At 45.8% G+C, this 26,957-nt stretch overlaps 2 protein-coding genes across 3 annotated transcripts; one reads left to right on the top strand and one right to left on the bottom strand.

Annotated features, from left to right (window-relative positions):
• Positions 1-3,356: 3,356 nt before the first annotated feature.
• Npc2 (NPC intracellular cholesterol transporter 2) lies at positions 3,357-18,522 on the bottom strand. Its single transcript, XM_075947402.1, has 4 exons — positions 18,233-18,522; positions 11,578-11,685; positions 6,399-6,571; positions 3,357-3,671 (listed from the first exon to the last, which is right to left on the bottom strand). The coding sequence occupies exons 1-4, from the start codon at positions 18,312-18,314 to the stop codon at positions 3,585-3,587; spliced, it is 450 nt and encodes a 149-aa protein (XP_075803517.1). The 5' UTR covers positions 18,315-18,522; the 3' UTR covers positions 3,357-3,584.
• Positions 18,523-18,686: 164 nt separating this feature from the next.
• Isca2 (iron-sulfur cluster assembly 2) lies at positions 18,687-23,665 on the top strand. 2 transcript variants are annotated; one of them, XR_012907657.1, is made up of 5 exons: positions 18,687-18,826; positions 19,021-19,123; positions 19,239-19,354; positions 19,763-21,564; positions 23,042-23,665. XR_012907657.1 is itself a non-coding variant. In XM_075947401.1 (4 exons), exons 1-4 carry the CDS (start codon positions 18,756-18,758, stop codon positions 19,935-19,937), a joined length of 465 nt encoding a protein of 154 aa, XP_075803516.1. In that variant the 5' UTR covers positions 18,687-18,755; the 3' UTR covers positions 19,938-23,665. The 2 variants fall into 2 exon arrangements, 1 of the variants encoding a protein (XP_075803516.1); XM_075947401.1 differs by having other exon boundaries at positions 19,763-23,665.
• Positions 23,666-26,957: the final 3,292 nt, after the last annotated feature.

The raw sequence follows: 26,957 nt of genomic DNA, 5'->3' as shown, positions 1-26,957 counted from the left end.
ATCATATTTTCTCCTTCTTTCCTTCCTCCTTCCTTCCTGAGACAGGATCTCACGTTGCCCAGGCTGGCCTTGAACTTGCTGTGTAGCCAAGGATGACCTTAAACTTAACCTCTAGCCTCGACTGCTTAATGCTAGGACTCTGAGCATGTGCCATGCTTAGATTATTACTTATTATTGTTTGTATTTGGTAAGGACATCAGTACCCCATTGTCCTTGTACACAGATGACAACCTCGGATGTCAGTCCAATTTTGAGACAGATGTTGTTTGCCACTGCATATAGCAGGCTAGCTGGTATAGGCATGCTGGGATTATAGCCAGCATTTTTGCAAAGTTTTTCCCCCAATTTTATTTTAGGTGTACCTGTGTTCTGCCTATATGTTAAGCACTATGTGTGCAATGCCTGAAGAGGGTGTTGGATCCCCTGGAACTGGAGTTACAGAGAGCTGTGAGCTGCCATGTGGGTCCTGGAAAGTGACCCCCGTCCTCTAGAAGAACGGCCAGTGCATTAGCCAGTCATCTCTCCAGCCCCACACTGAGCTTTATAAGTGGGGTCTGGGGATGGAAGGTGGGGTCCTCATACTTGTTTGGCATCCCCAGTCCTCACTGTGTCTTTTTTTTTAATATTTATTTATTTATTATGTATACAGTGTTCTGTCTGTATGCCTGAAAGCCAGAAGAGGGTACCAGACCTCTTTACAGATGGTTGTGAGCCACCATGTGGTTGCTGGGAATTGAACTCAGGACCTTTGGAAGAGCAGGCAGTGCTCTTAACCACTGAGCCATCTCTCCAGCCCCCCTCACTGTGTCTTAACACACACACACACACACACACAAACACACACAAATGACTTCAAAATCAAGCACACAGGACTTCATTGTTCTACTTTTTTTTTTTTTTTTTTTTTTTTTTATCAGCATGAATAACTGGAGTCCTGAGATCTACCTGCCTTGGATTCATGTAAGGCAATGGTTCTCAACCTGCGGGTCTCAAACCCTTCGGGGGGGGGGGGTCACATATCGGTATTCTGCATATCAGATTTACATTACAATTCGTAACAGTGGCAACAAAAATGATTTTATGGTTGGGGTCACCACAACTTGACTGTATTAAATAAAGGGTCACAGCATTCGGAAGGTTGAGAACCACTGATGTAAAAAGAATTGCTCAGAAAGCCGGAGGCTGGCATTGAAAGTGAAGAACGCTTTGTATACCTAGGAGTCAATGCCTCTGTGTTAATGACTGTGAACTTTCTGCAGAGCTGACCTTTCAAACTAATCCTCCGGTGGGAGCCCTACCTATCTCAGAACTGCAGGCTCCACTGAGCCTCCCAGTGGCTGGTAGGGCAACAGTTCTAAGCTGCTGGGTCCCCTCCCACTCTGATTGTAAGGACACAAGGACATAGGCTAACGGAGCTTTTTGTTTCTTTTCTAATATTTTTTCACACGAGGGCAGGAGTATGAAATTCGGGGTTGGGAGCTGTTAGCGTCTATGGAGCTAAAAAGAAGAATATTTTAGGAACTGGGAGATAGAGAACTGAGTTTTCTCTTTCTCCTGGCCCCTCAGCAAGTTTCCACACAAAGATGATAGCTTTATTTTTCAGAGGAGACACATCACCACACATCAGACTGAACCTCCCGATTTTCCTATTTCTAGACAAGAAGCAGCCTAGCCCAGTGGCTCCCACTGACAAGAGTGTAGACCACACGGCCGGACTCACGTAAGTCTTCCACGTAGCCCCATTTCCCTTTGTATTTGACTGCACTGTCATTGTCCCTGGCCAGTGCAGTAGGAAAATCAAACTGAACACGGAGGAATGAAATCATTTAAAGTTCACATTCACAGCTGATTGACTGGCGGAGCCAAAATGTACCCATAGGCAGTTGGAAGCAATGACCTCAGCAGGTAGCTCTTTTGGAGTTCACGTGACTCTGACTCACAGAGCATCCACGTAGGAAAACCAGGGTGGGCTAAGCATGAAAGAACACACAACAGACACCATGCAGTGGGTGGGCCGCTTGCTGTTAGTAACTTCATTACTGACCCGCTGCTGTCCCCTGGTGGTTGGCCTGGGAAACTCACAGGTGGGGAAAGCTAAGGATCTAGGCGATGTATGGGGCGCACACCTGCATTCCCGCATTTAGGAGGCAGAAGCAGGAAGATCAGGAAGTCAAGGTTCTCTGATACATTATAAGTTCAAGACCAGTCTGAGCAACACCAAACCTTGTTACAAAAATTTAAAAATGGGGGCTGGAGAGATGGCTCAGTGGTTAAGAGCACTGACTGCTCTTCCAAAGGTCCTGAGTTCAATTCCCAGCAACCACATGGTGGCTCACAACCATCTGAAATGAGGTCTGGTGCTCTCTTCTGGCCTTCAGGCATACACACAAACAGAATATTGTATACATAATAAGTAAATAAATAAATATTTAAAAAAAAATTTTAAAAACGGACACGGATTTCATACAGCAAACTGAGACCCATGACCATACTTCTCACTTCAAGATTTAATCAACAAACTATTATCTGTTTTAATGCCCCCCCCCTCCGCACCCCAGACTGGGTCTCATTTAGCCCAGGGTGGCCTTGAACTCATTATGTAGATAAGGTTGGTCTCAAAGCTTTGCAGCAATCCTCCTGCCTCTGCCTTTCAGTGCTGAGATTATGTGTGTGGCTGGAGGTAGCAGTGGGAAGATGAGTTCAGGCACACCTGGAGCTCATGATCCTCCCGCCTCTTGTGGGCAGGGCCTACTTATTTATTTGAACAGGATCTCAGTACGCTACTCAGACTGGCTTGAAACTCACAACCCTCCTGCCTCCTCAGAGCCCCTAATCTTTTACTTTTGTTTCTAGGCTTGCGGATTATGGCAGGTGATGTCCCAGTCACCACGCTCCTTCACTCCTCTTAAGGTATCGCTATTCATTAGGTAGTGTTTGCTGCTCCAAGCATGCTTGGCGGTGTGAGATTGTGTGCAGTGAAGCAAAACAATGTCTCTCTCTTTCTCTCTCTCTTTTCAAGACAGGGTTTCTCTGTAGCTTTGGCGCTTGTCCTGAAACTCCCTCTGTAGACCAGGCTGGCCTCAAACTCACAGAGATCTGCCTGCCTCTGTTTCCCAAGAACTGGGATTAAAGGCGTGCGCCACCACCGCCTCGACAATGTCACTTTCTATGGATAAGGTCCAGCTCATAAAAAAGAAAATGAGGAAAAGGGCAGTTTCCCCTGGGTGCCTGCTTGCTCTGGCCCTGAACACAAATGCAAGAAAGGCAAGCTAGTATTTATTTATCAGAAGGTTCAATCTTCCCTGCAGAGGGAGGATACATGTTAATACTGTTTAAAAAAAAACAAAACAAGCACCTGCAACCAAGTATCATCTTTAATGAAAGCCTCTGAAGAACAAGAAACAAGAGCTGACCACAAAGAAGAGCGGAAAGCATTCAGAGCCAACTTTCTGCTGCACCTCTCAGCCAGTCTCTGACGTCATCTTACGGCACTGGTTTAATTTCAGGTTTGATTTCTCTTCTATTTCTTCCCTTTCCTCCAGCCATGGCCTCTCACCCCACACAGATACAGGGTGCCAAAGAGTTTAGCTTTTGATCTCCACTGGAATCTCCCAGCAGAAGAGGTTTTGCTTTTTGTCATCTTCAAGCTCCCATTTCACCACCAGCTTTATCTGGAAAAAGAAAAGGAATTGGGAAATATGAAGCCAGAACCTGATTTTTGTTCTATAACTGGCTTCAGTTTGTACCTTCAATCCTAATTCTTTTTAAGTCATATCATCTTGTAGCCCGATTAGGATATGACCTTAATCCAAAGAGTGAGCCAAATTATACCAATGATATCATTTAATCTAGTCCAATTTATCAATGTAATTTTTCAAGTATAATATTTCTTTCCTCTCTCCTCCTCTTCTTTTCTGTTTAGTTTTTATAAATTTTATTTTATGTGAATGAAGTTTGCCTGAATGTATATATCTGCACCACTTGTATCCCCGGTACTGGAGTTACAAATGGTTGTGAGCTGCTTCTTGGTGCTGGGAACTGAACCTGGGTCCTCTGCAGAGCAGCCAATGCTCTTGACCACTGAGCATCTCTCTAGCTCCTCTTTTCTGTTTTCTTTTTCCTTTGAATAATTTATTTTTAATGCGTATGTTTGTTTGAGGGTATTGGATATCCTGGAACTGGAGTTAAAGACAGCAGCGGCCACCATGTGAGTGCTGAGAATTGAACCGGGATCATCTGGAAGGGTGGCCAGTGCTGTTCACCGCTGAGTCATCTCTCCAGCCCCTTTCTTTTTCTTTTTTAAAGACACAGTCTTCATAGCTAATCCAGATTAGCTTTAAATTTACTATGTAGTACGGCCTTACATTTGTGGCAATCCTTCTACTTCAGCCCCCTGAATTCTGGGATTGTAGGTGGATGAGCACACCTATCAAATGTAATTCTAAAATCCTTTACCTCTCTTTCCTTTCTTCTTCCCTCCCTCCATTTGTTACACAGCTTTACTGACCCGGAACTTGCTATGTAACTCAGGCTGGCCTCGAACTTCTGGTCCTCCTATTTCTGCCCCCAAGTGCTGAGATTACAGGTATGCATCACTGAGTTTCACTCTTAGGTCAGAGTCATGTAAATAGAGCCTTACAAATATAATAATTTTAAATTTAAATAGCTTCTCACTTAATTGGCAAACTTCTACAGCCCCTTTCACTCTTAGGTCCTTCAGTGTAAAGAAATTTTCTTGTCAGCTAGGAATGGAAATGCCAAAGCAGTGGTCTCAGCCTAAGGGCCGTGACCCCTCTGGGTGCGGGGGTCAAGTGATCCTTTCACAGGGTCACCTATGACCATCAGAAAACTGATATTTACATTATGGTAGCAAAATTACAGTCATGAAGTAGCAATAAAAATAATTGTATGGTTGTGGTGACCACCACAAGAGGAATTATGTTAATGGGTTGCAGCATTGGCAAAGCTGAGAACCGCTGGTCCACAGCCATGTGGAACCGATCATTTCCAGGACAACTACCCTGTATAGCTGTGTAGCGACAGAGTTTAAGGTAACTTCCCCCACCCCCACCCCCTGGCCTCGCCTCTTCCAGACTGACCTGGAACTCACTGTACAGCCAGTCCAAGCTGTTTTGAATGCACATCAATGAGGCCTCAGCTTTCCAAGTGCTAGGATTATACAGGAGCACACACCGCTGTTGTCTTAAACTGATTTCTGTTCATTATCTCATTTGATAATCTCAAAGATCTCAACTTTGACTTGGTACAGTCAAACTAGGAGCTGTGTGGTCACTGTTGTTTGTTTCTGGAGCTACGGTCTCACTTCTGCATCACAGGCAGCCTGGAACTCTGGAATTCCCTAAATAGTCTTGTGCTGGAGAATATTATTTTAACCATGCAAAGGTGTGTTGCATTTTTTTCTGCTGCTTTTGTTAACAATGAAAAGATGTGTTGTATCTGTTTGATTGAATAAAATTAACCTGGGATTGAGGAGCAAGAAAAGAAAAAGGAGAGAGGACACTAGGAACTGGCTACCCAGCCACACAGCCTGCCATGGAGCAGGAAGGACAGAAAAGTGATACAGATACAGAAAAAGGTAAGACTGGAGAGATAGCTCAGTGGTTAAGAAACAGAAAAAGGTAAAAGCCCAGAGACAAAAGGTAGATGTGATTACTTAAGAAAAGCTGGCTAGAAATAAGCCTAGCAAAGGCCAGGCATTCATAAGCAAGAATAAGCCTCCGTATGATTTATTTGGGAGTTGGGTAGCAGGCCCCCTAAAAGAGAGAAAAAAAAAAACAAAAAAAAGTCTAGGCTGGCCTTCAACCTATAGCAATCCTCCTGTCTAAGCCTTCTAAGTGTTGGAAGTGTGAGCTATTGTCCCATCTGATTTTGTAATTTTTTTAGGTAGGTCTCACTATGTAGTCCCGGCTAGCCTTGAACTCAGAGATCCTCCTGTCTCTGCCTGCTGAGTTCTGGGGTTAAAGATGTGCACTAATATGCCTTTTCTTTTTTTAAAGATTTAATGAGCCACCAGGACTGGTAGCCACCACCGCCCGGCTAGCTAAAATCTTTTAACCCTGCACAGGCTTTGGACTTAGAGACCCGTCTCTAAATCTAAGCACCAGGACTTCTTGGTAAAGCATATTTGGACTCTGTCTGTAGTACATGAATTCAGAGGCTTAGAATTCTTCACTTATAAGTCAGAAATAATATCACCACTGCACAGGGAGGCTCTGAGTGAGGAACTGGTCTATAAAAATGGCATCCTCGGGTCCCTCAAACTTATCTCCTTTCGCACAGGCCTTTCCAGCTTCACCAGAAATGAGAGGCCCTTTGCCCCAGTCCCTGTTTCTCACTCCCAGCCTCCGCATCTGACCCAGCCCCAGGGCGTCACTTACAGAGGGGTATTCACTCTTCACTGGGAGTTTATTCAGGTAGCTGTAGGTCTTGTCTTTCTGGATGGGGCAGTTGATTCCAGACTTACAACCGTCGGACTCAGGGATGGGGAAGAAGACGGGAAGTCCTGCCAGGATGCCGTACACTGTGGCAGAGCTGTTCTCCGACTGAGTGCCTAGGAAGACAGAGAGTCAGGCGGTGAAGGTGACTGTATTTGTAAATTCTAAGGCAAGCCATCAAATTCACTCTCAAATGCTAGAAGGGCTATAGCAGTAGACCAGAGGCCTCTTCCTTCCACCATCTCTGTCTTCATGGGTCACCATTAGCAACGAGCTATGGTCCACGTGATAAAGGAGCTGGTTTCTTTCCTTGCTCCCCATCAAGGGAATCAGGCTACTTAGACAAATAACCTTATCTACCACTATAAGGACCACTGGTTTCTGCCAGAGTGTACTGTGGGTTTTAAATGACGGCAGAGACAGGCAATCCTTTAGATACTTTGTAAAATTAAAAGAGCTGTTAATCTCTTGGTCCCCTCCAGCGTCCACACTGAAGACAGTCAGGAGGGGTAAAGTATTATCAGATTAGGGCAACTAGTCACTGCAATTCTCAGGCAGGACTGAAGAGGTTCTCAAGAGACCGCTGTGCTCCTCCCTCTGACCATCAGGCTATTGAGACAATGTGCCCCAAAGAAATGAAATCACACCCCCTCCAGCCCTGGAAGAGAAAAGATGGAGCCCAAGGTGTCAGGAAAAGAAGGGACTTGCCCTTGCGATGCAGGAAGGGTAATGACAACCTGGAGACAGGCCAGGAACTGAGCATATCGAGGATGAGGCTGGGCCTCCCTTGTCAGGCTGCCAGGGCCCAGACCTGTACCCCCAAACCTTTAGTAATGTTACATGCTGTTAATGATATTTTGGAGATCCAGCGTACAGGCTGTGTTTCAGTCTTTTAATTTTTAATAATAATTTTAAAAAGCCTAAACTCAATTTAGTTAGTAGGGAGGGGTGTGAACATGGCACAGCAACGCATAGGTCAGAGGATAACATCTGGGAGTCTGCTTTCTCCTTCCACCATGCAGATTCTGGGGTTCACCGTTAGCTGTAAGTCATCTCACAAGCTCTTCATTTTATTTTTTAAAATTTATTTATTTTTACTTCATCTGCATTGGTGTTTTGCCTGCGTTAATATCTGAATGAAGAGGGCTGGAGAGATGGATCAGAGGTTAAGAGCACTGGCTGCTCTTCCAGAGGTCCTGAGTTCAATTCCCAGCAACCACATGGTGGCTCACAACCATCTGTACTGAGATCTGGCGCCCTCCTCTGGCGTGCAGGCATACATAGAGGCAGAATGTTGTGTACATCATAAATAAATCTTAAAAAAAAATCTGAATGAAGATGCCAGATCCTCTGGGAATGGAGTTATAGACACCTATGAGCTGCCATGTGGGTGGTGGGATTTGAACCTGGGTCCTCTGCAAGAGCAGCCAGTGCTCTTAACGCTGAGTCATCATTAATTTTATTTTTATAAAAACACGTTTAGTCAGCATCATAATTAGACTCTTTCTTTTCATGCTCAACAAAACAGCTGAAGAAAAGTATCCATTAAAACCTTTCCCTGGGGAGAGGGCGCTGGAGAGTACCAGCTGCCCTTCTGGAAGACCCAGGTTCAATTCTTAGCACCCACATAGTGGCTCCTCACACCCATATCTCCAGCTCCAGGGGATCCATCACACTCTCCTGACCTCTGTGAGCACCAGGCACACACGTGCGCACATACATACATGCTGGCAGAAACCTTATACACATAAACCTAAACAAAAACTAAACACTAAAGACAAAACAACAATTATAAAACAGAACAAAACACAACCCCCCACCGCTGGAATGCTATCCACCTTCCACACAGAAATGAAAATAATCTGCTCTACAGTTAGTCACAGACACTGCCCAGACACACGAGAGAGTGGGCCCCGCTTTGCTGAGGTCACAGCTGTTGACCTGTGGCTTCCTGGTCACTTGCACGGCTCGCCTCTCCTGCCACGTTACGTTTCCTAGCAGCAGCTAGATCCTCTGCCACAGACAGCTGCTGTGGAGCTGCATCGACAGCTTGGTTCTGTGGTTCAGCTAAGTACACTTACCCCACAGGGGCCAGAGCTCCTGCCTGCAAAGTCTCCTCCAGTCAGAGGGCCAATATTTGCAGACAAATTGTTGTAGCTGCCAAAATCACCACAGCGTCCACAGCCTCCAAATGGCTTCCATCATTACCAAATCCATTATAGCTATCCCACTGCCATCATATATACCGCCACCACCGAAGCCACCATGACCACTAAAGTTCCCTCCACACCTAAAACCACCACCAGAGTCTCCAGAACAGCTCTGACTTTTGGGCTGGATGAAGGACTAGCTATTTCTTGCTTCCACAGGGTGGGTCTTACTTCACAGCTGTGGGTATACGTAGGATGGTGTTTTTGAATGGCAGTCTTATCCAAAGGGTCTTGGTTGTTAAAGATAACAAAACTAAGTTCCTCTTTTCCTCCCTGCCTGTCACTCATGATTTCAACCACTCTGGTCTCAGAGGTGATGCTCTTCAGTGTCCTCTTCGATACTGAGAAAGATCTTTCTCACGGGCGAGTGGGACCTGGTCTTTGAGGGTCTTCTCCTTTGGCTCTCTGGCTCCATGACTCTTCCAGACACCGTATGTGGCCCTGTAGTTATGGCTGTACCCACCTCCTCCACAGTGGTGTAGTGATAAATACAAAGACCTAGAGTGTTGGTGTTTGGGGGAGTGTTCTCTTTTGCTCAAATGGCTCCTCACTCTCGTCAACCGTACTGAAACTCAAAACTAGAAAACAGAGCTTCTGTAGCTGTTGGGGCACCTCAGGAGACTGTATTTTTATTATTATTATTTTTGAGATAGGGTTTCTTTACATACTCTGGCTGTCCTTGAACTCACTATGTAGCCAGGCTGGCCTCTGGAGGTTCTCTTGTCTCTGCCTCCGGAGTGTTGGGATTAGGGCTGCGCAGCACTCTGACTGATTTAGGAGGCCCAGTGCTGGGGCCACAAGCCTATTTCCAGGACGACCATTCCTGGCATTTACATGGATTCTGGAAATCAAACTGAGGTCCTCATGTTTTTGGTTTTGTGTTGGTTTTTTGAGACAGCGTTTCTCTGTGGAACAGCCTTGGCTGTCCTGCAACTCGCTCTGTAGACCAGGCTGGCCTCCAGGTCCCTGCCCTGACTTCCTTCAGTAATGAACAGTGATATGGAAGTATAAACTGAATAAACCCTTTTCTCTCCAACTTGCTTTTTGGTCATAGTGTTTCATTTCAGCAAAAGAAACCCTAACTAAGACACTAAACTGGATGGAGCTAGGCTGGCGGCCAGCAGGTCCCCATCCCCCAGCCTTTGCACTCACAGTACTGACTTACAGGCATGCGTGTGGCACACCTACCTTTTCATGTCAGGGCTGGGATCTGAACTCAGGTCCGCATGTTTGGGCAATAAGTGCTTTTTCCCAACTGAGTCATCTCCCCAGCCTTTAGTTTGTTTTTTTTTTTTTTTTTTTTTAAACAAACAAGCTAAGGGGATAGGATAGATCAAGAAAGAAAGTAGGGCGCTCATTCTCTGAGCAGAGAAGTGAGCAGTGCTAAGAACTCTGAGTTCTAGATAGTTCATGGGAAAGCAAACGAGGGAAGGAGTCCAGACAGTTGCTCTGTCCTGAAATAAGCATTCTGTACTTGTCTAGATTCTTTACATTTTTAAAAAATTTAATTTCATTTATGTTTATGTATGTGTATGCACACACTATGTGCGGGTGCCTGTGCAAGCCAGAGGATACCCTGTAGCTGGAGTTATAGATGGTTGGGGGTTCCATGTGGGTGCTGGGAATCCAACTCAGGTCTTCTTGTTTGTTTGGGACAGGGTTTCTCTGTGTAGCTTTGGAGTCTCTCCAGGACCAGGTTGGCCTTGAACTCACAGAGATCCGCCTGTCTCTGCTGGGATTAAAGGTGTGCAGCACCACAGCCCAGCTCAGGTCTTCTTTAAGCAGAGCAAGCTCTCTTAACTACTGAGTCATCTTTCTCTGGTGCAAATCTGCTGTCTTTAAAGTGTGTGTGTGTGTGTGTGTGTGTGCGCACGCGTGTGCACAATGCACTTGTAGGAATCAGTTCTCTCCTTTGACTATGTGGCTTCTAAGGACTGAACTTGAGTCATCCAGCCTGGTGACAATTGCCTTTACCCACAGAGTCACTTTACACATACCTTTTCTCCTTTGAGATAAACCATCAGTTCTCAACATGTGGGTTTCAACCCCTTTTGGGGGCAAACAACCTTTTCACAGGGGTTGCATATTAGATATCCTGAATATCAAATATTTACATTACGATTCATAACAGCAAAATTACAGTTATGAAGTAGCAATGAAAATAATTTTATGGTTGTAGGTCACCACAACATGAGGAAGGGTTGCAGCATTAGGAAGGCTGAGAACCACTGAGATAAGATCTCTCTCTGTAGCTGTGGCTAGCCTGGAATTTTCTATAATGAGGCTCCTTTTGGGCTCATGGTTCTTCCACTGAGGCCTGGCTTGAAGGAACAGTACGCAGAATGTTAAAGATTTGTTTCTCTCCTTTCTTCACCCCCTTGCTGTCTCAGTCAGGTTTCCAGGACCAGGCTGCGCTGGACACAGCAGGAACCCAACATGAGAAGGGTGTCTGAGGACACAGTTGTGGCCCTGAGCGTTTCCTGCTGAGAGACATCACACAGACAGCCCGCAGCAGAGAGCTCTCACATGGCTGGCTCTGACTCAGCGCAGTCTGCACGGCTCCTGGGTTTCGCAGTCTGCATGGCTCCTGGGTTTCGCAGTCTGCATGGCTCCTGGGTTTTGCGTCATCCTCTTCTACGTTGTGAAACTACTACAGGATTCTCCCCTCCCCACTTCTAGTCAGAGCTATAACTTAAAAGCGCTCCTTTTATCAATCCAGCCCTTCAGGTTTCCTTTTAGAACACGAAAAGTAGTAGCTACGGAGCCAGACTCGGTCCTGTCCAGCAACAAAGTGAATTCTAGTTTTGTGCAGGTCAGAAAGGACGTTGACAAATCCCTGCCAACCAAGCCATGGTCTCCCCTGCTATATCACGGTTCAGCGTGAAGGGAAGGCAAGAGTCACAGTTACTCACCACTAGTGAAGGTAACATTGACACTGTAAGACTGGCCTTTGTGTAGCTCACAGGGCTGGGTGGGGCATGGGCTCACATTCACCTCCTTTATAACTCCGACCTTAGAACCTGCAAAAAAAAAAATTAAATATGAAGAAAAGACTGCACTGAGGTTGCAGGTGCCTCATGGTGAAGTGAGTATTTTCTGACTGCTTTCCTGAAACGAAGTCCTTAGGACAAAGTACGGTTAGATTTGGGGCTGGGTAGATGGCTCGAAAGGTAAACAAAGCACTTGCTGCACAGTATGAATCCCCAGAACCTTCCTAAAGCTGGCTGCAGCAGGGGGCATTTGCAATCCCAGCGTTCTTACAGAGAGATGGAGGTAGAGAAAGGGGAATCCTGAAAACCTGCCAGCCAGCCAGCCTGTAGGATGCTGCCAGCATAGCCGCAAAGAGACCTATTTCAAACAAGGCAGAAGGCAAGGACCCACATCTGAGACTTCCTCTGGTCCCTACATGTCCCTAGATGGGCACCTACATCATATCCCGACATCTCCCTCCTCCTTCCTTCCCCCCCCCTCTCTCTCTCACACACACACACACACACACACACACACACTAACACAAAAGTCGAGAATCTTGGCACTACTAAAAATCAAACTTATAAAATGAATGAAAAGCAAATTGATTTCTTGGCAAGCAGAATACTAATATTTATCAAATTAAGAAATATAGTGAGACAACGTTTAGACAACACTATATGAAAAGGACTCTATTTAAAAAAAAGGGCCAAAAAGAAATAAGAAAAAAAAGCCAGGCATGGTGGCACATACCTTTAATCCCAGCACTTGGGAGGCAAAGGCAGGCAGATCTCTCTAAATTCCAGGCCAGCCTGGTCTATCAGGACAACCAGAGATATATAATAAAACCCTGTCTCAAAAAAACCAAAAAATAAAAAATAAAAACAAAACCCCTAAATGCTTCCAGATTCTTGTCTTGCTTTTTCTCATTCTCTCCCCCTTTCCTGTGAGGGTACTTGGAGATGAACTTGGAAATCTTTATATCTTGAATTCCTTTTTTAAAAATTAATTTATTGTGGGTGTACATGCCTATGTTCCACAGTGCATGTGTGAAGGTCAGGACAACTTTTAAGAGCTGGTTCTCAGCTGGCGATGGTGGCGCACACCTTTAACTCTAGCACTCGGGAGGCAGAGGCAGGCAGATCTCAGAGTTTGAGGCCAGCCTGGTCTACAGAACGAGTTCCAAGACAGCCAGGGCTACAAAAAGAAACCCCGTTTTGAAATACAAAACAAACAAACAAAAAAGGAAAGAAAAGACAGAGAGAGAAAGAAAAAAAAAGGAAATAAAAGAGTAACATTAGTGGTCTGGGTTAGTTAGTCAAACTTGGTTTTTTAAACCAGTGGCGCCTGAACCCCACTGTTTTGTGAGAGAGTGCTGTGGGACTAAGAGGAGCCGCCACCTCAATCCTCAACAGAGGAATGGCCCTGAAAAGAAGAAACAGTTCCCTCCTTAAAGCTGAAGTTCCCCACAATACTTCTGCTTTCCGGCCAGTCACGTTCTCCAGGCAGCCGCTAAGAGGCTCGCTCAGGGAGTCATGAGGACTCTGGCTCTCACAGGCAGATCTCAAATCTTGACTAAGCCATTAAACTTGGACTTTTCCCAGAACCAAACAGAGGAAGACAGAGGTCAAGATCTTTATAGTTCCAAAAAACACTCAGGGCCCCAGCTGGGCGAGGTACCAGGTTGGTCAGTACCTGCAGCTCTTGGACAGTTGAGGCAGGAGGAGCCCAGTTTGAGGCGAGCCTTGTTTCAAACAAGTAAACAAACGAAAAACAAACTTAGGGCCCAAGCAGGGCTGATTCACTCAGTCAAGACCAGCTTCACTAACTGGTACAGTAACTGTTGTTCTAGCAGAAGAGAAGGTATTTGAAAGAGATACTGGGGGGCTGGAGAAATGGCTCAGAGGTTAAGAGCACTGACTGCTCTTCCGGACGTCCTAAGTTCGATTCCCACAACCACATGTTGGCTCACAATCATCTGTAAGCACTCTTCAGGCATGCAAGTATAAATGCAGACAGAACATAGCAAATAAATAAAATCTTTAAAAAAAAAGATACTGTGTTATCAAGACTCCCAAAACAATGGACCACAATGGTGGTGGTGTGTGGGGGCGTGTGTGACATGCTGGTGCCAGCCAGATGAGAAACCTGCTTCCCAGGAAGAGATTTCAGTTCCAACAACAGGTCAGACCACCTTGTAGGTCAGACTTGAGCTGACTACCTTATTATTCATACCTCTTACCCTCAATTTAAATACGAACCTCTTAGTACCCCCAAAAACTGACTGGTGGTTCCTTTGTTATGTTCTTCTTTCCAATACTGCCACACTGAAAAAGCTCCTTTCTCAGCTTTTCAATATTACTTACTCTTTTCCAAAAAAATTTTAAGGTCTATTTATTTATTTAATGTTTTTTTTTTTTTTCGAGACAGGGTTTATCTGTGTAGCTTTGGTTGTCCTAGAACTTACTCTGTAGAGCAGGCTAGCCTCAAACTCATAGAGATCCACCTGCCTTTGCTTCCTGAGGGCTGGGATTAATTGTGCTAGGTTTATTCATTTTCTTGGGTGAGAATATGCTGCCTACACATATGTATATACACATGGTACCCATGGAGGTCAGAAGAGGGCATTGGATTCCTTAGAACTGGAGTTATGGATGGTTGTGCGCCACCATGAGGGTACTGGGAACCGAACCTGAAGGAAGAGCAGCAAGTGCCCTAAACCACTGAGCCATTCCTCAGGCCCCCTTTACTTGTCTCTTCAACTGGCATTTGAGATGAGCAGCCAGGGCCCAGGCTTTTAGCCTACACACTCCAGGACAGTTGCAGTTATGAGAACTCCATCCTAGATTTATTTTCCTCGCCAGTAAAATTACCAGGCTAAGGGCTGCACAGTTGCTGAAAATAATATACTTGTAACTACTATTTATGTTTAAAAAACAATGGTCAGAAACACAAAGGTAATTCAAGCCCCTGACACTGGCCAGCAGAATGGGAGAGAATGAGTGAACAGCCTGGCAATAGTGCCCGGGATAGCGGAGGTTAGCAATGCTTTTTGGTGATACTCCTCAGCTACAGTAACTGAGGGGGCAGACTTACGCCTATCACCTGGGTCTGACTTCTTACCAGCCCAGCTTCTTACTGTGCAGCCCGCAGACAAGACACTCAACATCTGGGGCTGCCCTGAGGGCAGATCTGGAACACGGTGGCACCACTGAAGTTGCTGGCTGTGATTACCATTACTTCTGATTCGGTTCAGGAACTAGAACAGCTGCTCCTGGGTGAGTAAGCGAAGCCCCTCTGGCACAAATGCTAAGCTTCTCACCTTAAATATACTTCGTGGGCCGGCTATGTAGTTACCAGGCTAGCTTACAACTGTCCATGCAGAACACATGACAGCGCGTGCACTTGATCCTCTCTCCCTGGGCTCGCCCTCAGGCTGGAAGTGTCTCTTCAAAGTCCCTCTCTTATCACACCAATCCTTTATTACAGACCCTGGGGGTCAGTAAATGACACTCCGCAGTCCCTATCTCCTAGCTTGCTCCCACTCGTACTCTCGGCACCCTCGGCAGTACGAGAAGCACCCTCCCACTCCATCTCATGATAGGTGTCCAGGAAAGTTGAAAATTGGTGCTTGTGTCCAGGCTTCAGTGGCCAACTCTACCTGCTTCTCCAAAGGTAGGTCACATGATCTCAAGGGATCAAAGGAAAGGGTACTTACAGTCCTTTTGTGCAGTTTTTTTCTTCCTGCCCCCTGACAAGAGGTTCCCGGACTTCAAATGTCAATAGAACAAACCCCTCAGTTCCCACTGCAAATATTGCACAAGTAGCTCACTGGCTTCCATGTTTCCCGTGAGGAAATTCCACCCCAGGAGAAGGCAGGCACAGAATGGAATACAAAAACTTCTCATCTGGGCCCTGAAATGTTCACTTTGTATTTCCTAATTCAAAATCTGTCACAGGAACCCCCCTTTCTTTCAAGTTCTCTAGGGCCGAGAGACAGCTCAGAAGGTAAAAGTATTGTTACCAAGGCTGGCACCTGAGTTTCAATTCCCAGAACCCACATAGAGGGAGGGGGAGATCCCTGCAAGTTGTCCTCTGACCTTTACATATATGCTGTGCCTGTGCGGGCCCTCCTAACATACATATACACAAATAAACAAATAAATAAAACAGGAAAGACAAGTTCTTCCCAGAGGTATATACCTGCTTTAAAAAAAAATGCAGGCATGATGGCACATGACTTTGAACCCAGCACTCCTTAATGTAGAGACAGGTAGATCTTGGTGAGTTCAGGCTGGTCCACAAAGCTGTCTCAAACAAAAACCACTAGCAACAACAAAAGTACTGGAGTCCAAAGTGGGTCACAGAGACTTATCAACCTCCTGCTCCCCAGCTGCTGGATTTTAGACAAGTTAGTCCATGTGCTTGGACTGCCTTCCTGTGACAGACGGTGAAGAATGAGTTAGTAAAATTAATTGGGTGTCTTCATCCAAGTGCTGGTCCTAAGCTCACAAAGGAGGGGTGGGAGGGAATAGCTCTGTCTTGCAAGCATAAGACCAGAGTTTAATTCCCAGAACCCACATAAAAATGCCAGGTAATAGTGGCACATGCCTTTAATCCCAGAACTCAGGGAAGCAGAGTAAGCCTGGTGTACAGAGTGAGTCCCAGGACAGCCGGAGCTACACAGAGAAACCCTCTCTCAGACAAACGAAAAAACCACTCATGGTGGCACAAACATGTAATCTTGACCTGGGACAGGTGGACAGGAGGACCACAGGGATCCTTGGCTAGCCAATCTAGACTAATGGTGAGCCCCAGGCCAATGAGAGACCATGTCTCAAAAGAAATGGATGACCATGTCTCAAAATGAGTAGATGGTGTTCTTGAGGATGACCCCTGAGGACTGTACTCTGGCTACCACATGCTTGGGTACACATGAACACACACACATTAAAAATAGAATAAAAATTTAAGCAGCTTTTTTTGTTTGTTTCGAGACAAGGTTTCTCTGTGTGGCTTCGGAGCCTGTCTTGGAACTAGCGCTGTAGACCAGGCTGGCCTCGAACTCACACAGATCAGTCTGCCTCTGCCTCCCAAGTGTTGGGATTAAAGGCGTGCACCACCACCTGGCAAAATTTAAGCAGTTTAACAAAGGGAAAAGCAGTACTTTAAAGGAACAGCCACTTTTAGCTAGTCTTCTAGATTAGCATCAGTGAAGGCAGTGGTCCTTAGTGATCAGTCTAGTTCCACAGGACCACAGGGCCATCTTTGCTTTTGCCTTAACAGGAGCTTTGATAACACATTAGAAACACTATTAATTCCTTCATCTACCTTTTTAGTAAGTATTTACTGAGTAGTTAATATTACCTGGATACTGGCTACAAAGAAGCATACTTAACTTGGTTCCCCATTCAGTTGTGTGACTTTAGCTACCCCACCCCTACCTACTCAATAAGAGTTACCTGTGTGCCTTTGAGTGACCTGTGTGCCTTTGACTGCTGTACCTGAGGAGGCCAGAGACACTGGACTCCTTGAAGTTGGAGGTACAGACAGTTGTGGGCCACCTGATGTGGATGCGGGGAACTGAACTCTAGTCTTCTGGAAGAGCGGGCACTCTGAACCACTGAGCCATCTTTCCAACCCACCTAATAACTCTTTAATTCAATGATGCACTGTGGTCTCCAGGTTTTCCTCCTGCTCACATGTTTTACAAAATCAGTTTTTGTCTTTCGTTTATCACTGCTCCTTTCCACCTCTAACCCCCGCCCCTATCCCCCACTGCTCCAGCTTTGCCTCAGCAATTACTTGTCTAGCCTGACTGGATGAACTCGGGGTTTCTACCCTCTCTTATATTTTCCAGTAGAAAAGAATCCAGCGGCAGCGTCGGGAGGGACTTTGGTGTCACAAGGAATCACTAGAAGTAGGAGTTTTACAGGAGACACGATCATGAAATTTGTTAGCCCAAAGGAAACCCTACTTTGTCAAAGAATTAATTACGAGAACTGGCTTTTGTCTTGTCAGTAAGAGAAAGGTGGGGAGGGGGAGCTCTGAAAGCCAAACTGGGCTACAAAGTGAGACTGCCTCCTACCCACCCACTCAAACCCCAACCAAGGAGAAAACTTCAAACGAACAAAGGAGAAAGGTGAAGATGCAAGGAATAAAGCAAAAGAAATTCTCCGCCCATCCCCTCAATTCGTGTCGGATGCAGGCTCGCTGTCTACCCTATTGTTTTATTTTTGCTTTTATTTATTTATTTTTTCAGGCAGGTCTCACTACATAGCCTAGGTTAGCCTTGAATTAGCAACACTCCTGTCTCCACCGTAGAGTGCTGCGACTACGTGCCGGCTTGATTGATGTCCACCCAACAAACTTTAGAGAACTTCAGCCCAAAGTTCGCCTTGAGAGTGTAGAGATTACCCCAAAACAAGCGTGGCAAGGAGAGTCTAAGTTGTACGGAGGGTTAAGTTTCAATCAAAGCTGGTGGTACCTTCGGACCCAACCCAGCCCGTTCCACCCTGGGTCTGAGGCTGAGCCCCCACGTTCTAGTAACCCGCCCAATCCAGCCCGCGGGTCTCCTCGAGTGGGCTCAGTGCTCACCGCAGTCCTTGAAGCGCAGGGGCTCGGCCCGGATGACGGCGACGAGCGCCAGCAGAAGGATCGTGCAGCGCAGGAAAAACATGGTGGAGAAGAACGCTCCGCAATCTAGGAAGAATAATGCAGCTGCGGCGGCAGTCACAAGATAAACTTGCGGACCGAGGGAGGAGCCGGGTCAGGCCACTTGTGACCAGTCACCAGCGAAGGTCCGCCCGCGCCCCGCCCGGAGCTCCAGGGCGCCAGGCGCACAGCTGGCTCTTTATCTCCGCCCATCTCTTCCCCTCCCAGGCAGGGCCTGCGGAGATCCCGCTCTTCTTTGCGGTCGTCCCACTCTATTGGTACCGCCCCGCGTCGGCAATTGGAAGTGTTTTCAGCCAATCAAAGTCATCTTATCTTGTTATCCAATAGGCACATTTGGGGGCGGGGACTCCGCGCAACCCCGCCCCTGCCCTATTTCCTCGCCTCCCGAAGCCCTGGCCAAGGCGGGGATTTGGACCAATGCTAGGGGCGGAGCTTGCGGAGCAAGATGGCGGCCACCAGGCCCTTGTCCCTAACGGCTACGGCGTTCAGGGCGGTCATTCCCTGGCGCCAGGGCAGGTACCAAGAGTGGACAGTCACTTAGGAAGGGTGTTGGGTTCTGCGCCTCCAGGATAGATGTGAGACTAAAGCTCCCGGGGGCAGCTTTAGTTTGGCAGTTCAGATACAGGCGTCACCAGGTTTGGGTGCGAGGCGGCCGTAGAGGGCATCAGGTGCCACTTCGGTCCCCGGACTTATCCTCCTCCTCATCGCAGGCTCCTCGCGCCCTCTCCCGGGCTCTTGACCCGGTGGGAAGCGACGTCCTCCATTCCAGAGGCTGGCGAGGGACAGATCCGCCTCACAGACAGCTGCGTCCAGGTAGGAGGCCGGGCGCGGGGCGGCGGTGCCCAGGAGCGCTCTAGAAGAGCTCCCTTTCATCCACCCCTTTATCACCGCTTGCATGGCCTTCTAGATCCTCTTTCCTCCATTTCAGAGGCTTCTGGAAATCACCGAGGGGTCAGAATTCCTCAGGCTGCAAGTGGAGGGAGGTGGATGCTCCGGATTCCAGTACAAATTTTCACTGGATACAGTTATTAACCCCGACGACAGGCAAGGAGGACGGATGGGTCGCTAGAGGCTATCAGAGGGATACAAGTGACCCCAGTTTAAGACACACCTTTATTCTAAACTTTAAAGTGTTTAAATATGCTCAACGCCACCACTCTCCCCATACTGTGAAAATCAGCAAAGATTTGTCCTATTATTTCAAAATAAGGAAGGACATTGGCTTACGTAGGGTCATTTGAGAGAGGCTGAAGTAGATTCAGGCCAAGTCCCTAAATGTTTCTCCTGTTCATTGCATTGAACTTTTTCGCTTCAGATAAAGTCAGCACCCGGTAGAAGCCCTAAGCAATATTCCGTGGGTTGGAGAACAGAACGTGCACCTTTGGCCCCAGGGTGTTGGGTTCTTGGCATTGGTTATATTCGTCATTAATTGCTTTCCTCTTGTCTTTTCAGGGTATTTGAACAGGGTGGGGCAAGAGTGGTGGTTGACAGTGATAGCTTGGCCTTCGTGAAAGGGGCTCAGGTGGACTTCAGCCAAGAACTGATCCGAAGCTCATTCCAAGTGCTGAATAATCCTCAGGCCCAGCAAGGCTGCTCCTGTGGCTCATCCTTCTCCATCAAAATCTGACACAGGGACAGGTGACCTTGGGATTGCCATCAGATTGTACCAGTGTGGAAAAACTTGGGAATAGTAGAGCTCTAGAAGTTTCTTTCTTATCATGTCCCACTGTCATTTTATTTAGTTTAACCCGGGAGCGTTTTATTTTACCACTATTAATTATGGAACATGAAGCTTTTACTCTTGGCCGCAATACTCTCCCCTCTCCCAGCACAATGTTAAGGCCACGTCCAAGTGTTGTTACCTCAACTTTAAGCACTGATTGGAACCCAGTATAGCACCTCCAAGACTCCAGAATTTGGAGTTAACGTCTCTACCTTCAGACTTGTTTGTATATATGTGTATAGCTGTATATAAAACATCTTCCTAAACTATTCCTTATGTTTCAATCAGGGTCACTGTTTGGGCAGCTTGAACACCAGTTACCAGAATCAATTAGAAAGGCAAATGAAATATTCTCTTTTTTTCCTTTCTTCCTTCCTCCCTTCTTCCTTCCTTCCTTCTTTCAACAGTATTATAGGTAACTCTGGTTCTGAACTCTCAGTTTTCCTGTCTCAGCCATGTTACTACTGGGACTGGTTCATTCCTTTTTCTTTTCTTTCTTCCTTCCTTTTTTAATTTTTTTTTTTTGAAATTTTTTTTGGTATGTGTGTGGTCACACCCTCTCCCCCCATTGGACCCAGGGCACTTACCTGCCTGGCAAACCCTCTAGCACAGTGTTCTCCTATCAGTCCCATTGGGTGTCACACATCAGATATCAAATATTTACGTTAGGATTCATAATAGTAGCAAAATTACAGTTTTGAAGTAGCAAAGAAAATAATTGTATGGTTAGTGTGCCACCACAGCCTGAGGAGCTGTGTTGAAGAATCGCAGCCTCAGGAAAGGTGAGAAGCCCTGCTCCAGCACTTGAATTATGAGCCTAGACTGCTTTATTTTTTTATCTGAAGCTAGGTCTCTCAGAATTTCCCCGACTGGCCGTGAATTCCCTCTAGTTCTGGCAGGCCATGGACTTTGAGTGCCCGGTCTTAGTGTCCCAATTAGCTGGGGTGTCAGGCCTGTGCAGCCCAGCTGTATGGCAGTCTTTGAACGTGTTAGGGATTTCTCGTGTCCTATGAAGTCCATTCTCCACTTATATTATAGGGAAAATACATTCCGTTGTCACACTCATGAGTCTGCTAGGTTTTCGAAAACCAAAAGAGTCCTCCCAGCCCACTGAAAAACAATTTGGCCAGACCTCTGTTGATGTCTGAGTTACCTGAAAAATAGCCTTTCTATTCCATGCCCAAGAGGTGCTTCAAGATTCTGTGACCATTTAGTAATTGAATTCATGTAGAATATTTTGCTTCACCTACTTATTCTATATAATATCTTTGGTTTTATGATTAGGGGAAGTGGTTCCTTCATTATTTGTAGATAATAGAAAGGACTTTTTCAAGAGTGCATTCAATATAAGATGAACAGTAAAATTTGGATTTCAGATGTATAAGTAATTTTGTGTTATTTAATCCTTAATATGTATCATACTTATAGGTCTATTAGACGTATATTTGCTAAACCTTCTATTGCAAGCCATTGATCATTAGAGTGAAAGCTGTTTTTGTTTTTGTTTTCTGAATCAGGATTTCTCTATATAGTCCTGGCCGTCCTTGAACTCACTGTGTAGACCAGGCTGGCCTTGAATTCACAGAGACCCCACTGCCTCTGCCTCCCAAGTGCTGGGATTAAAGGTGTGTGCCACCACCTCCAGCCAAAAGAAAAGTTTTCTTTTATAGAACATCAAAAAGTGGGCTGGAGAGATGGCTCAGCAGTTAAGAGCACTTGCTGCTCTTCCAGAGGATCTGGGTTTGAGTCCTAAAACCCACACAGCAGCTCACAACTATCTGTAGCTGCAGTCCCAGGGGATGGGTTTGATACTTTCTTCTGGTCTCTGGCACAGGCACACACTTGGCACATACATGCAGACAAACATCCATATACACAAAATAGAAATAAAACTTTAAAACCCAAAAATGCCACTAGAAAAGGGACATGTCACCTTCCTCACACGGGGCTCAAGAGCAGCGTGTTTTCACAACCGTGCTTCTTTACGAGTCAGCATTAGCGTAGCAGTAACTATGGAAACCGTCAAGAGGAGTTCCAGTTATATTATGCTGGGCGCCCCGGGTTATTTTAAGTCTTCCATTTTAATCTCGGGGCGCTAAGAACATCTTTGCTTTAATTGGTTTTCTGTTTCCGTTTTCATCTTCATAATTGGCACAGTCCATCTTGGCAAGCTTCCAGTTATTCCCAGCAAAGTCTCGTGTTTTCTAGACATTTCTTCATCTGTTTCTTCATTTTCAAGTTCTACTGTGGCATCTTGATAATCTTCTGCTTCGTTTGTAAGATGTTAACTTGTTAGTCTCAGGATTAAGTCCCTAAACGCGTTTGTCCATAGAAAGGAGTCCTGCTCTATAATAGCGCGCTCGCTTCCAGTTCTGGAAACCCGAGCACCAGTGCTCTTCCCCAGTGATGTTTCTTGTTCCCTGGGTTCAAGCCCAGTGCCCTCTGCACGAACTTCATGCACTGTAGACTTTTGGATAACTCAGTCCTGTACTCAGATGCCATGAGCCCCACTCCACCTAAGAAAAGCTTTATAAAACACAAATTCTAATACTTTTTAAGGTACTTAGGTGTGACATTTAAGTGGACTACAGAACTTGAAACAACTGTCTTGAATGCTGTGGAGCCCAGAACTGTTTAGATGGGTATTAGAAAAAGATTCCACACCACGTCACAACAGATAACTATTAATACTGTGGGAAACCATAGACATCTGGACTCTGGAAGAGTTACTGGTCAAATGTATCTTTTCTCCCTATCCTAAGAGTTTGTTGTAGAGAAGAGAGGACCTAAATTTTGTTCTTAGCACTGTGTGAGGAGACTCATAACCTCCTTTACCTCCACCTTCAGGGGACCAGACACCTTTCTGGACTCCAAGGTCACATTGCACTCATGTGAATATATCCCCCCCCCCCCCCATAATAAAAGCAATTTAGCTGTGCGGGTATGGTGGCACACATCTTTAATACAAACACTCAGGAGGCAGTGGATCTCTACTAGTTCAAGGCCAGCCTGGTCTACACAGCAAATTCCAGACCAGCCAAGGTTATATAGTAAGGCTGTTGCAAACCAACCAAAAAAGCTTATTACAGCGAAACATTTATATATGTACTAGATAGGAATTAACACCATCTAGTAAGACAGTTTGCCAAAGAAAATGGAAATCAAGTTTGGAATCAGAAACTGACATTTTCAGTGTGGGAAAATCTTGGAAGTAGTAAGCAGATCAGAGGCATAGGGGGCAGAAGGGAATTCTGGGAAGTGAACAGATTCCTTACCTGCTTAGGAGCAGCTCACTGTGTGGAAGCACTTGTGTGTATGAGTTACTAAGACTGAAAGTCAGTGACAATAGCTGGGCCTAAGATTTTCAGTTCAGACTGCTAACAGCCTTTTTCATTATTAGAAGAGATTTTACTACATTTTAAAGATTACAACCTATTATTGTTGCCAGGTGGTGATGGTGCACACCTTTAGTCCCAGCACTCAGAAGACAGAGGCAAGGGAGTCTGTGAGTTTGAGGTCAGCCTGGTCTACAGAGTGAGTTCCAGGATGTCGAGGACAGGCCTTGACAAAATTACTTCTTACCAGGGTAGGGGCGTGGGAATTTAGAAACATAAGTAAAGAATATGAAGACACACACACAAAAAAAAAAAACAGGACAAAACCCATAGAAAGTATCGGGAGGGCATTCCAGGGACTGAAATCACCTGCGTTTATTTTTCCACAGTTTTTATACCCAGTGTAAATGGGGGGGGGGGTTAACAAAAGATTTTATCAACATGATACAAAGGACAACTCAAATAGTCAATTGCACTAACTCTCTGAGACATCAAGTCATTAGCATTCTGTTGTCTAGGTAGCGAAGCTGCTCTAGATCACATATCCTGAAGGCTGCCTCTCTCCAGGTGACCTCATAGTTAAAAAGAAGGAGCAGAAGTACATTTGCCTATCCTTACCACCTGTCAGGATGGCATGGATCTACCTAAATGAGCTATTTTAATGTTAAAAAAAAAACAAGCAATCACATCCTGAGTTGGGATGTGCAACTATGCTTGTCTATCATTTGAGCAACCTCCAAACTCTCTGACCATCAGACAAGGTGGAAATGGGCCCACATTTTTTGGGCCTCCACACCAGAACAGACAGGGCTACACAGAAAAACCCTGTTCCAAAAAACCAAATAAATAATTTTTTAAAACTATGTGTATGGGTTTTTGTATATGTTCCACATGTGTGTAGTGCCAGTGAACCAGAAGAGGATATCATGCCCTGAGACTGAAGTTAAAAATAGTTATGTGCCACCATGGGGTCACTGGGAATCAAATCCCCATCCTTTGGAAGAGCCGAACAGTGCTCTTAACCATTGACCATCTCTCCAGCCCCCAGCATCTCTCTAGCCCCCAGCATCTCTCCAGCCCCCACCCAGCATCTCTCAGCTCCCGAGCATCTCTCCAGCCCCCAGCATCTCTCCAGTCCCTGACCATCTCTCCAGTCCACAGCTTCTCTTCAGCCCCTGAGCTTCTCTCCAGCCCCTAAGAGCCTACTCTTCAAGAATGTTTTTATAGGTTATTGATATAGTAGTTTTAAAATTTCCAAGCACAAGCAGAATAGCTCTTGTTGCTAAATATTCTCCACTAAATGGCAGTGGCCAAGCAGGCAGAAACAAGGTCCCCTAGAATGTCAGAGCCTATGTCACTTGGCTTCTGGTAATGGAAGAATTGAATTCTGTATTTAGAAAAAGGCAGGTTGGGGAAGTGCAAAAGTAGTCATTCTTCTTATTTATGGAAGAATGTCTTTCAGAGGACTTAATCCTGGCGGTGGGGACACCTCTTGAGGCAGCTAAAGTGTCAGAAGTCTCAGAAGAGTGACTCCCACCCATGGCATGATAGGAACAAGGGACACTGGGCTATTTGCTTGCACTAACAAACAGCAATATAATTCTCTACAAGCCCTTTCTGACCAAATGCCCTCTTCCTGACAAGCCATAAAGGCTGGCAGACAAACATTGCAAATTTTACTCACTGCTAATACATATCAACAGAAAGATTTTTTCATTCGCCTTCCGCCCCGGGGCCCATTTTTTTTTTCTCTTTCATTTCTTGAGCCAGGGTCCTGCTTGGTCACCCAGGCTGGCCTTGAACTCATTCTATAGTTCTAGCAAGCCTTGATTTTGCACTCCTTTTAAGAGTAGGTGGGATTACAGCTGTGTGCCACCAAGCCCAATTTACCAGAACTTTTATAAAAAGACTTTTATTATTTGTGTGTATGAATGTGTATCTGTGTCAATGTATGTCATGTATATAAGGGTACCTGTAGAGGCCAGCATAGTATGTTGGATCTCTTGGAGCTGGGGTTATAGGCATTTGTAGAACTAACCAACATGGGTGCTGGGAACCAGACTCCAGTTCTCTGGAAGAGCAGGAACGCATCTTAACTACTGAACCATCGTTCCAGTCCCACTAGAGCCCTCATTAATCCTTTTCGCCTTTTTGAGGCAAGAATTTTAATGTGTGGCCCAGGCTGATCTTGTTATACCCTGTCAGTTCACATTGGCCTCAAATTCTTGCTCCTCCTACCACAGCCTCTTGGGTGCTGAGAATTACAGGCATGTGTTCCCATATCCTGTATGTAAGAGCTAGCCAATAAGAGGCTGGAACTAATGGGCCAAGAAGTGTTTAAAAGAATACAGTTTCCTTGTAAACTGTATGCATTCACCTATCTGTGTGATGGGACCGCTGATTTTAAGAGATTAGGTGGAAGAGATGAACAAGGACTGCCCATGCTTGAGAGTTTGTTTGAGGATGATTGCTGTGTGGTGTCATCTTCCACTTGCTATTTGGATCCCTTGTACAGAATTCTCTGCCTTTGTGTATGACAAGAGGAAAAGATTTGATGACCACAGCTGACTGCCAACAGCCGAGCCTTGGAAGTCAATGACTTGAAGATGTGGCCATGTGCTGCACTACGCATGATTGACCAGAAGACCCTTGCAGGGATGTGATGCAGGAGAGCTTTGCACGTGTGGCTTTTCTGGGGTGTATGTCAAGACTAAGGAAACACGCCCAACTAGCTGAAAGGATTGTATGCGAGGAAAGCAAGCATCCCTCTAAGCCGGCTGTGCTGGGAAGACAAGAAGGTGTATTTCTTACCTAAGTATCTGTTTGCAAGGGACCAAGATTAGAGAGTCATGTTAGGTGATGTCAAGTACAGTTTTCTTTGGTAATCATATGTATTTCCATATATGAGCTTTGTAGTTCATTGAAGTTGCTTTTTGATGGGGGATGGGGAGAAAGGGTGAAAAAGGTGTTTGGGTAATGTTTGCTGTAACTCTGGAACTGAGTTCTGTTCTTTGGTCTTTTGTTGCAGCGCCTCAGAGGAGGGCTGACACTTAGCAGGCACAACCAGAGAGAAGGAGTAGGTTAGGCCTCCCTGTGTCTTCTCTGAGCTGATGTTACAGATCTGGCCTTCAGGAGGGCCTAATATCGCCCAGTGAGTCACACAGTTCGTGTGTTTGCTGAAAGGCAGAGATTTCCTTTGCTTCCCCCACCCCCCTCTAGGATTGCAGTCTGCAGTTGCTCTCTTGGAGTTCTTCCCCTGATGTCAGGGTCCAGCCTCAATGGCTCTATGGGTTTGCACGTTCCAGGGAAGGACTTGCAACAACAATACCTTAGACAGAGCATCCTATAGGCAGTCACTCCCTGGGTCAAACCTCCTGTCATATCCTTGAATGAGCAGGAATAGGCTTGAATTTTCTGACCTTTGGTCAGGGTGGAATGGATCCACTTCTGTGGGCTCCCACACCCTATAAAAGCACTATAGAGCTGTTTGATGGAAATTTGCTAAAGAGATTTCAAAATGATTACTTTAATTAAAATATAGATAAATATATAAAAGGAGAGGGCATTGAAGCAATGGTTAGCCAGCAGC

Source organism: Microtus pennsylvanicus, chromosome 14, assembly GCF_037038515.1.
Source record: "Microtus pennsylvanicus isolate mMicPen1 chromosome 14, mMicPen1.hap1, whole genome shotgun sequence".
Taxonomy (NCBI): Eukaryota; Metazoa; Chordata; class Mammalia; order Rodentia; family Cricetidae; genus Microtus; species Microtus pennsylvanicus.
The sequence above is the reverse complement of the archived record's forward strand: the minus strand, read 5'-3'. Positions and strand labels throughout refer to the sequence as shown.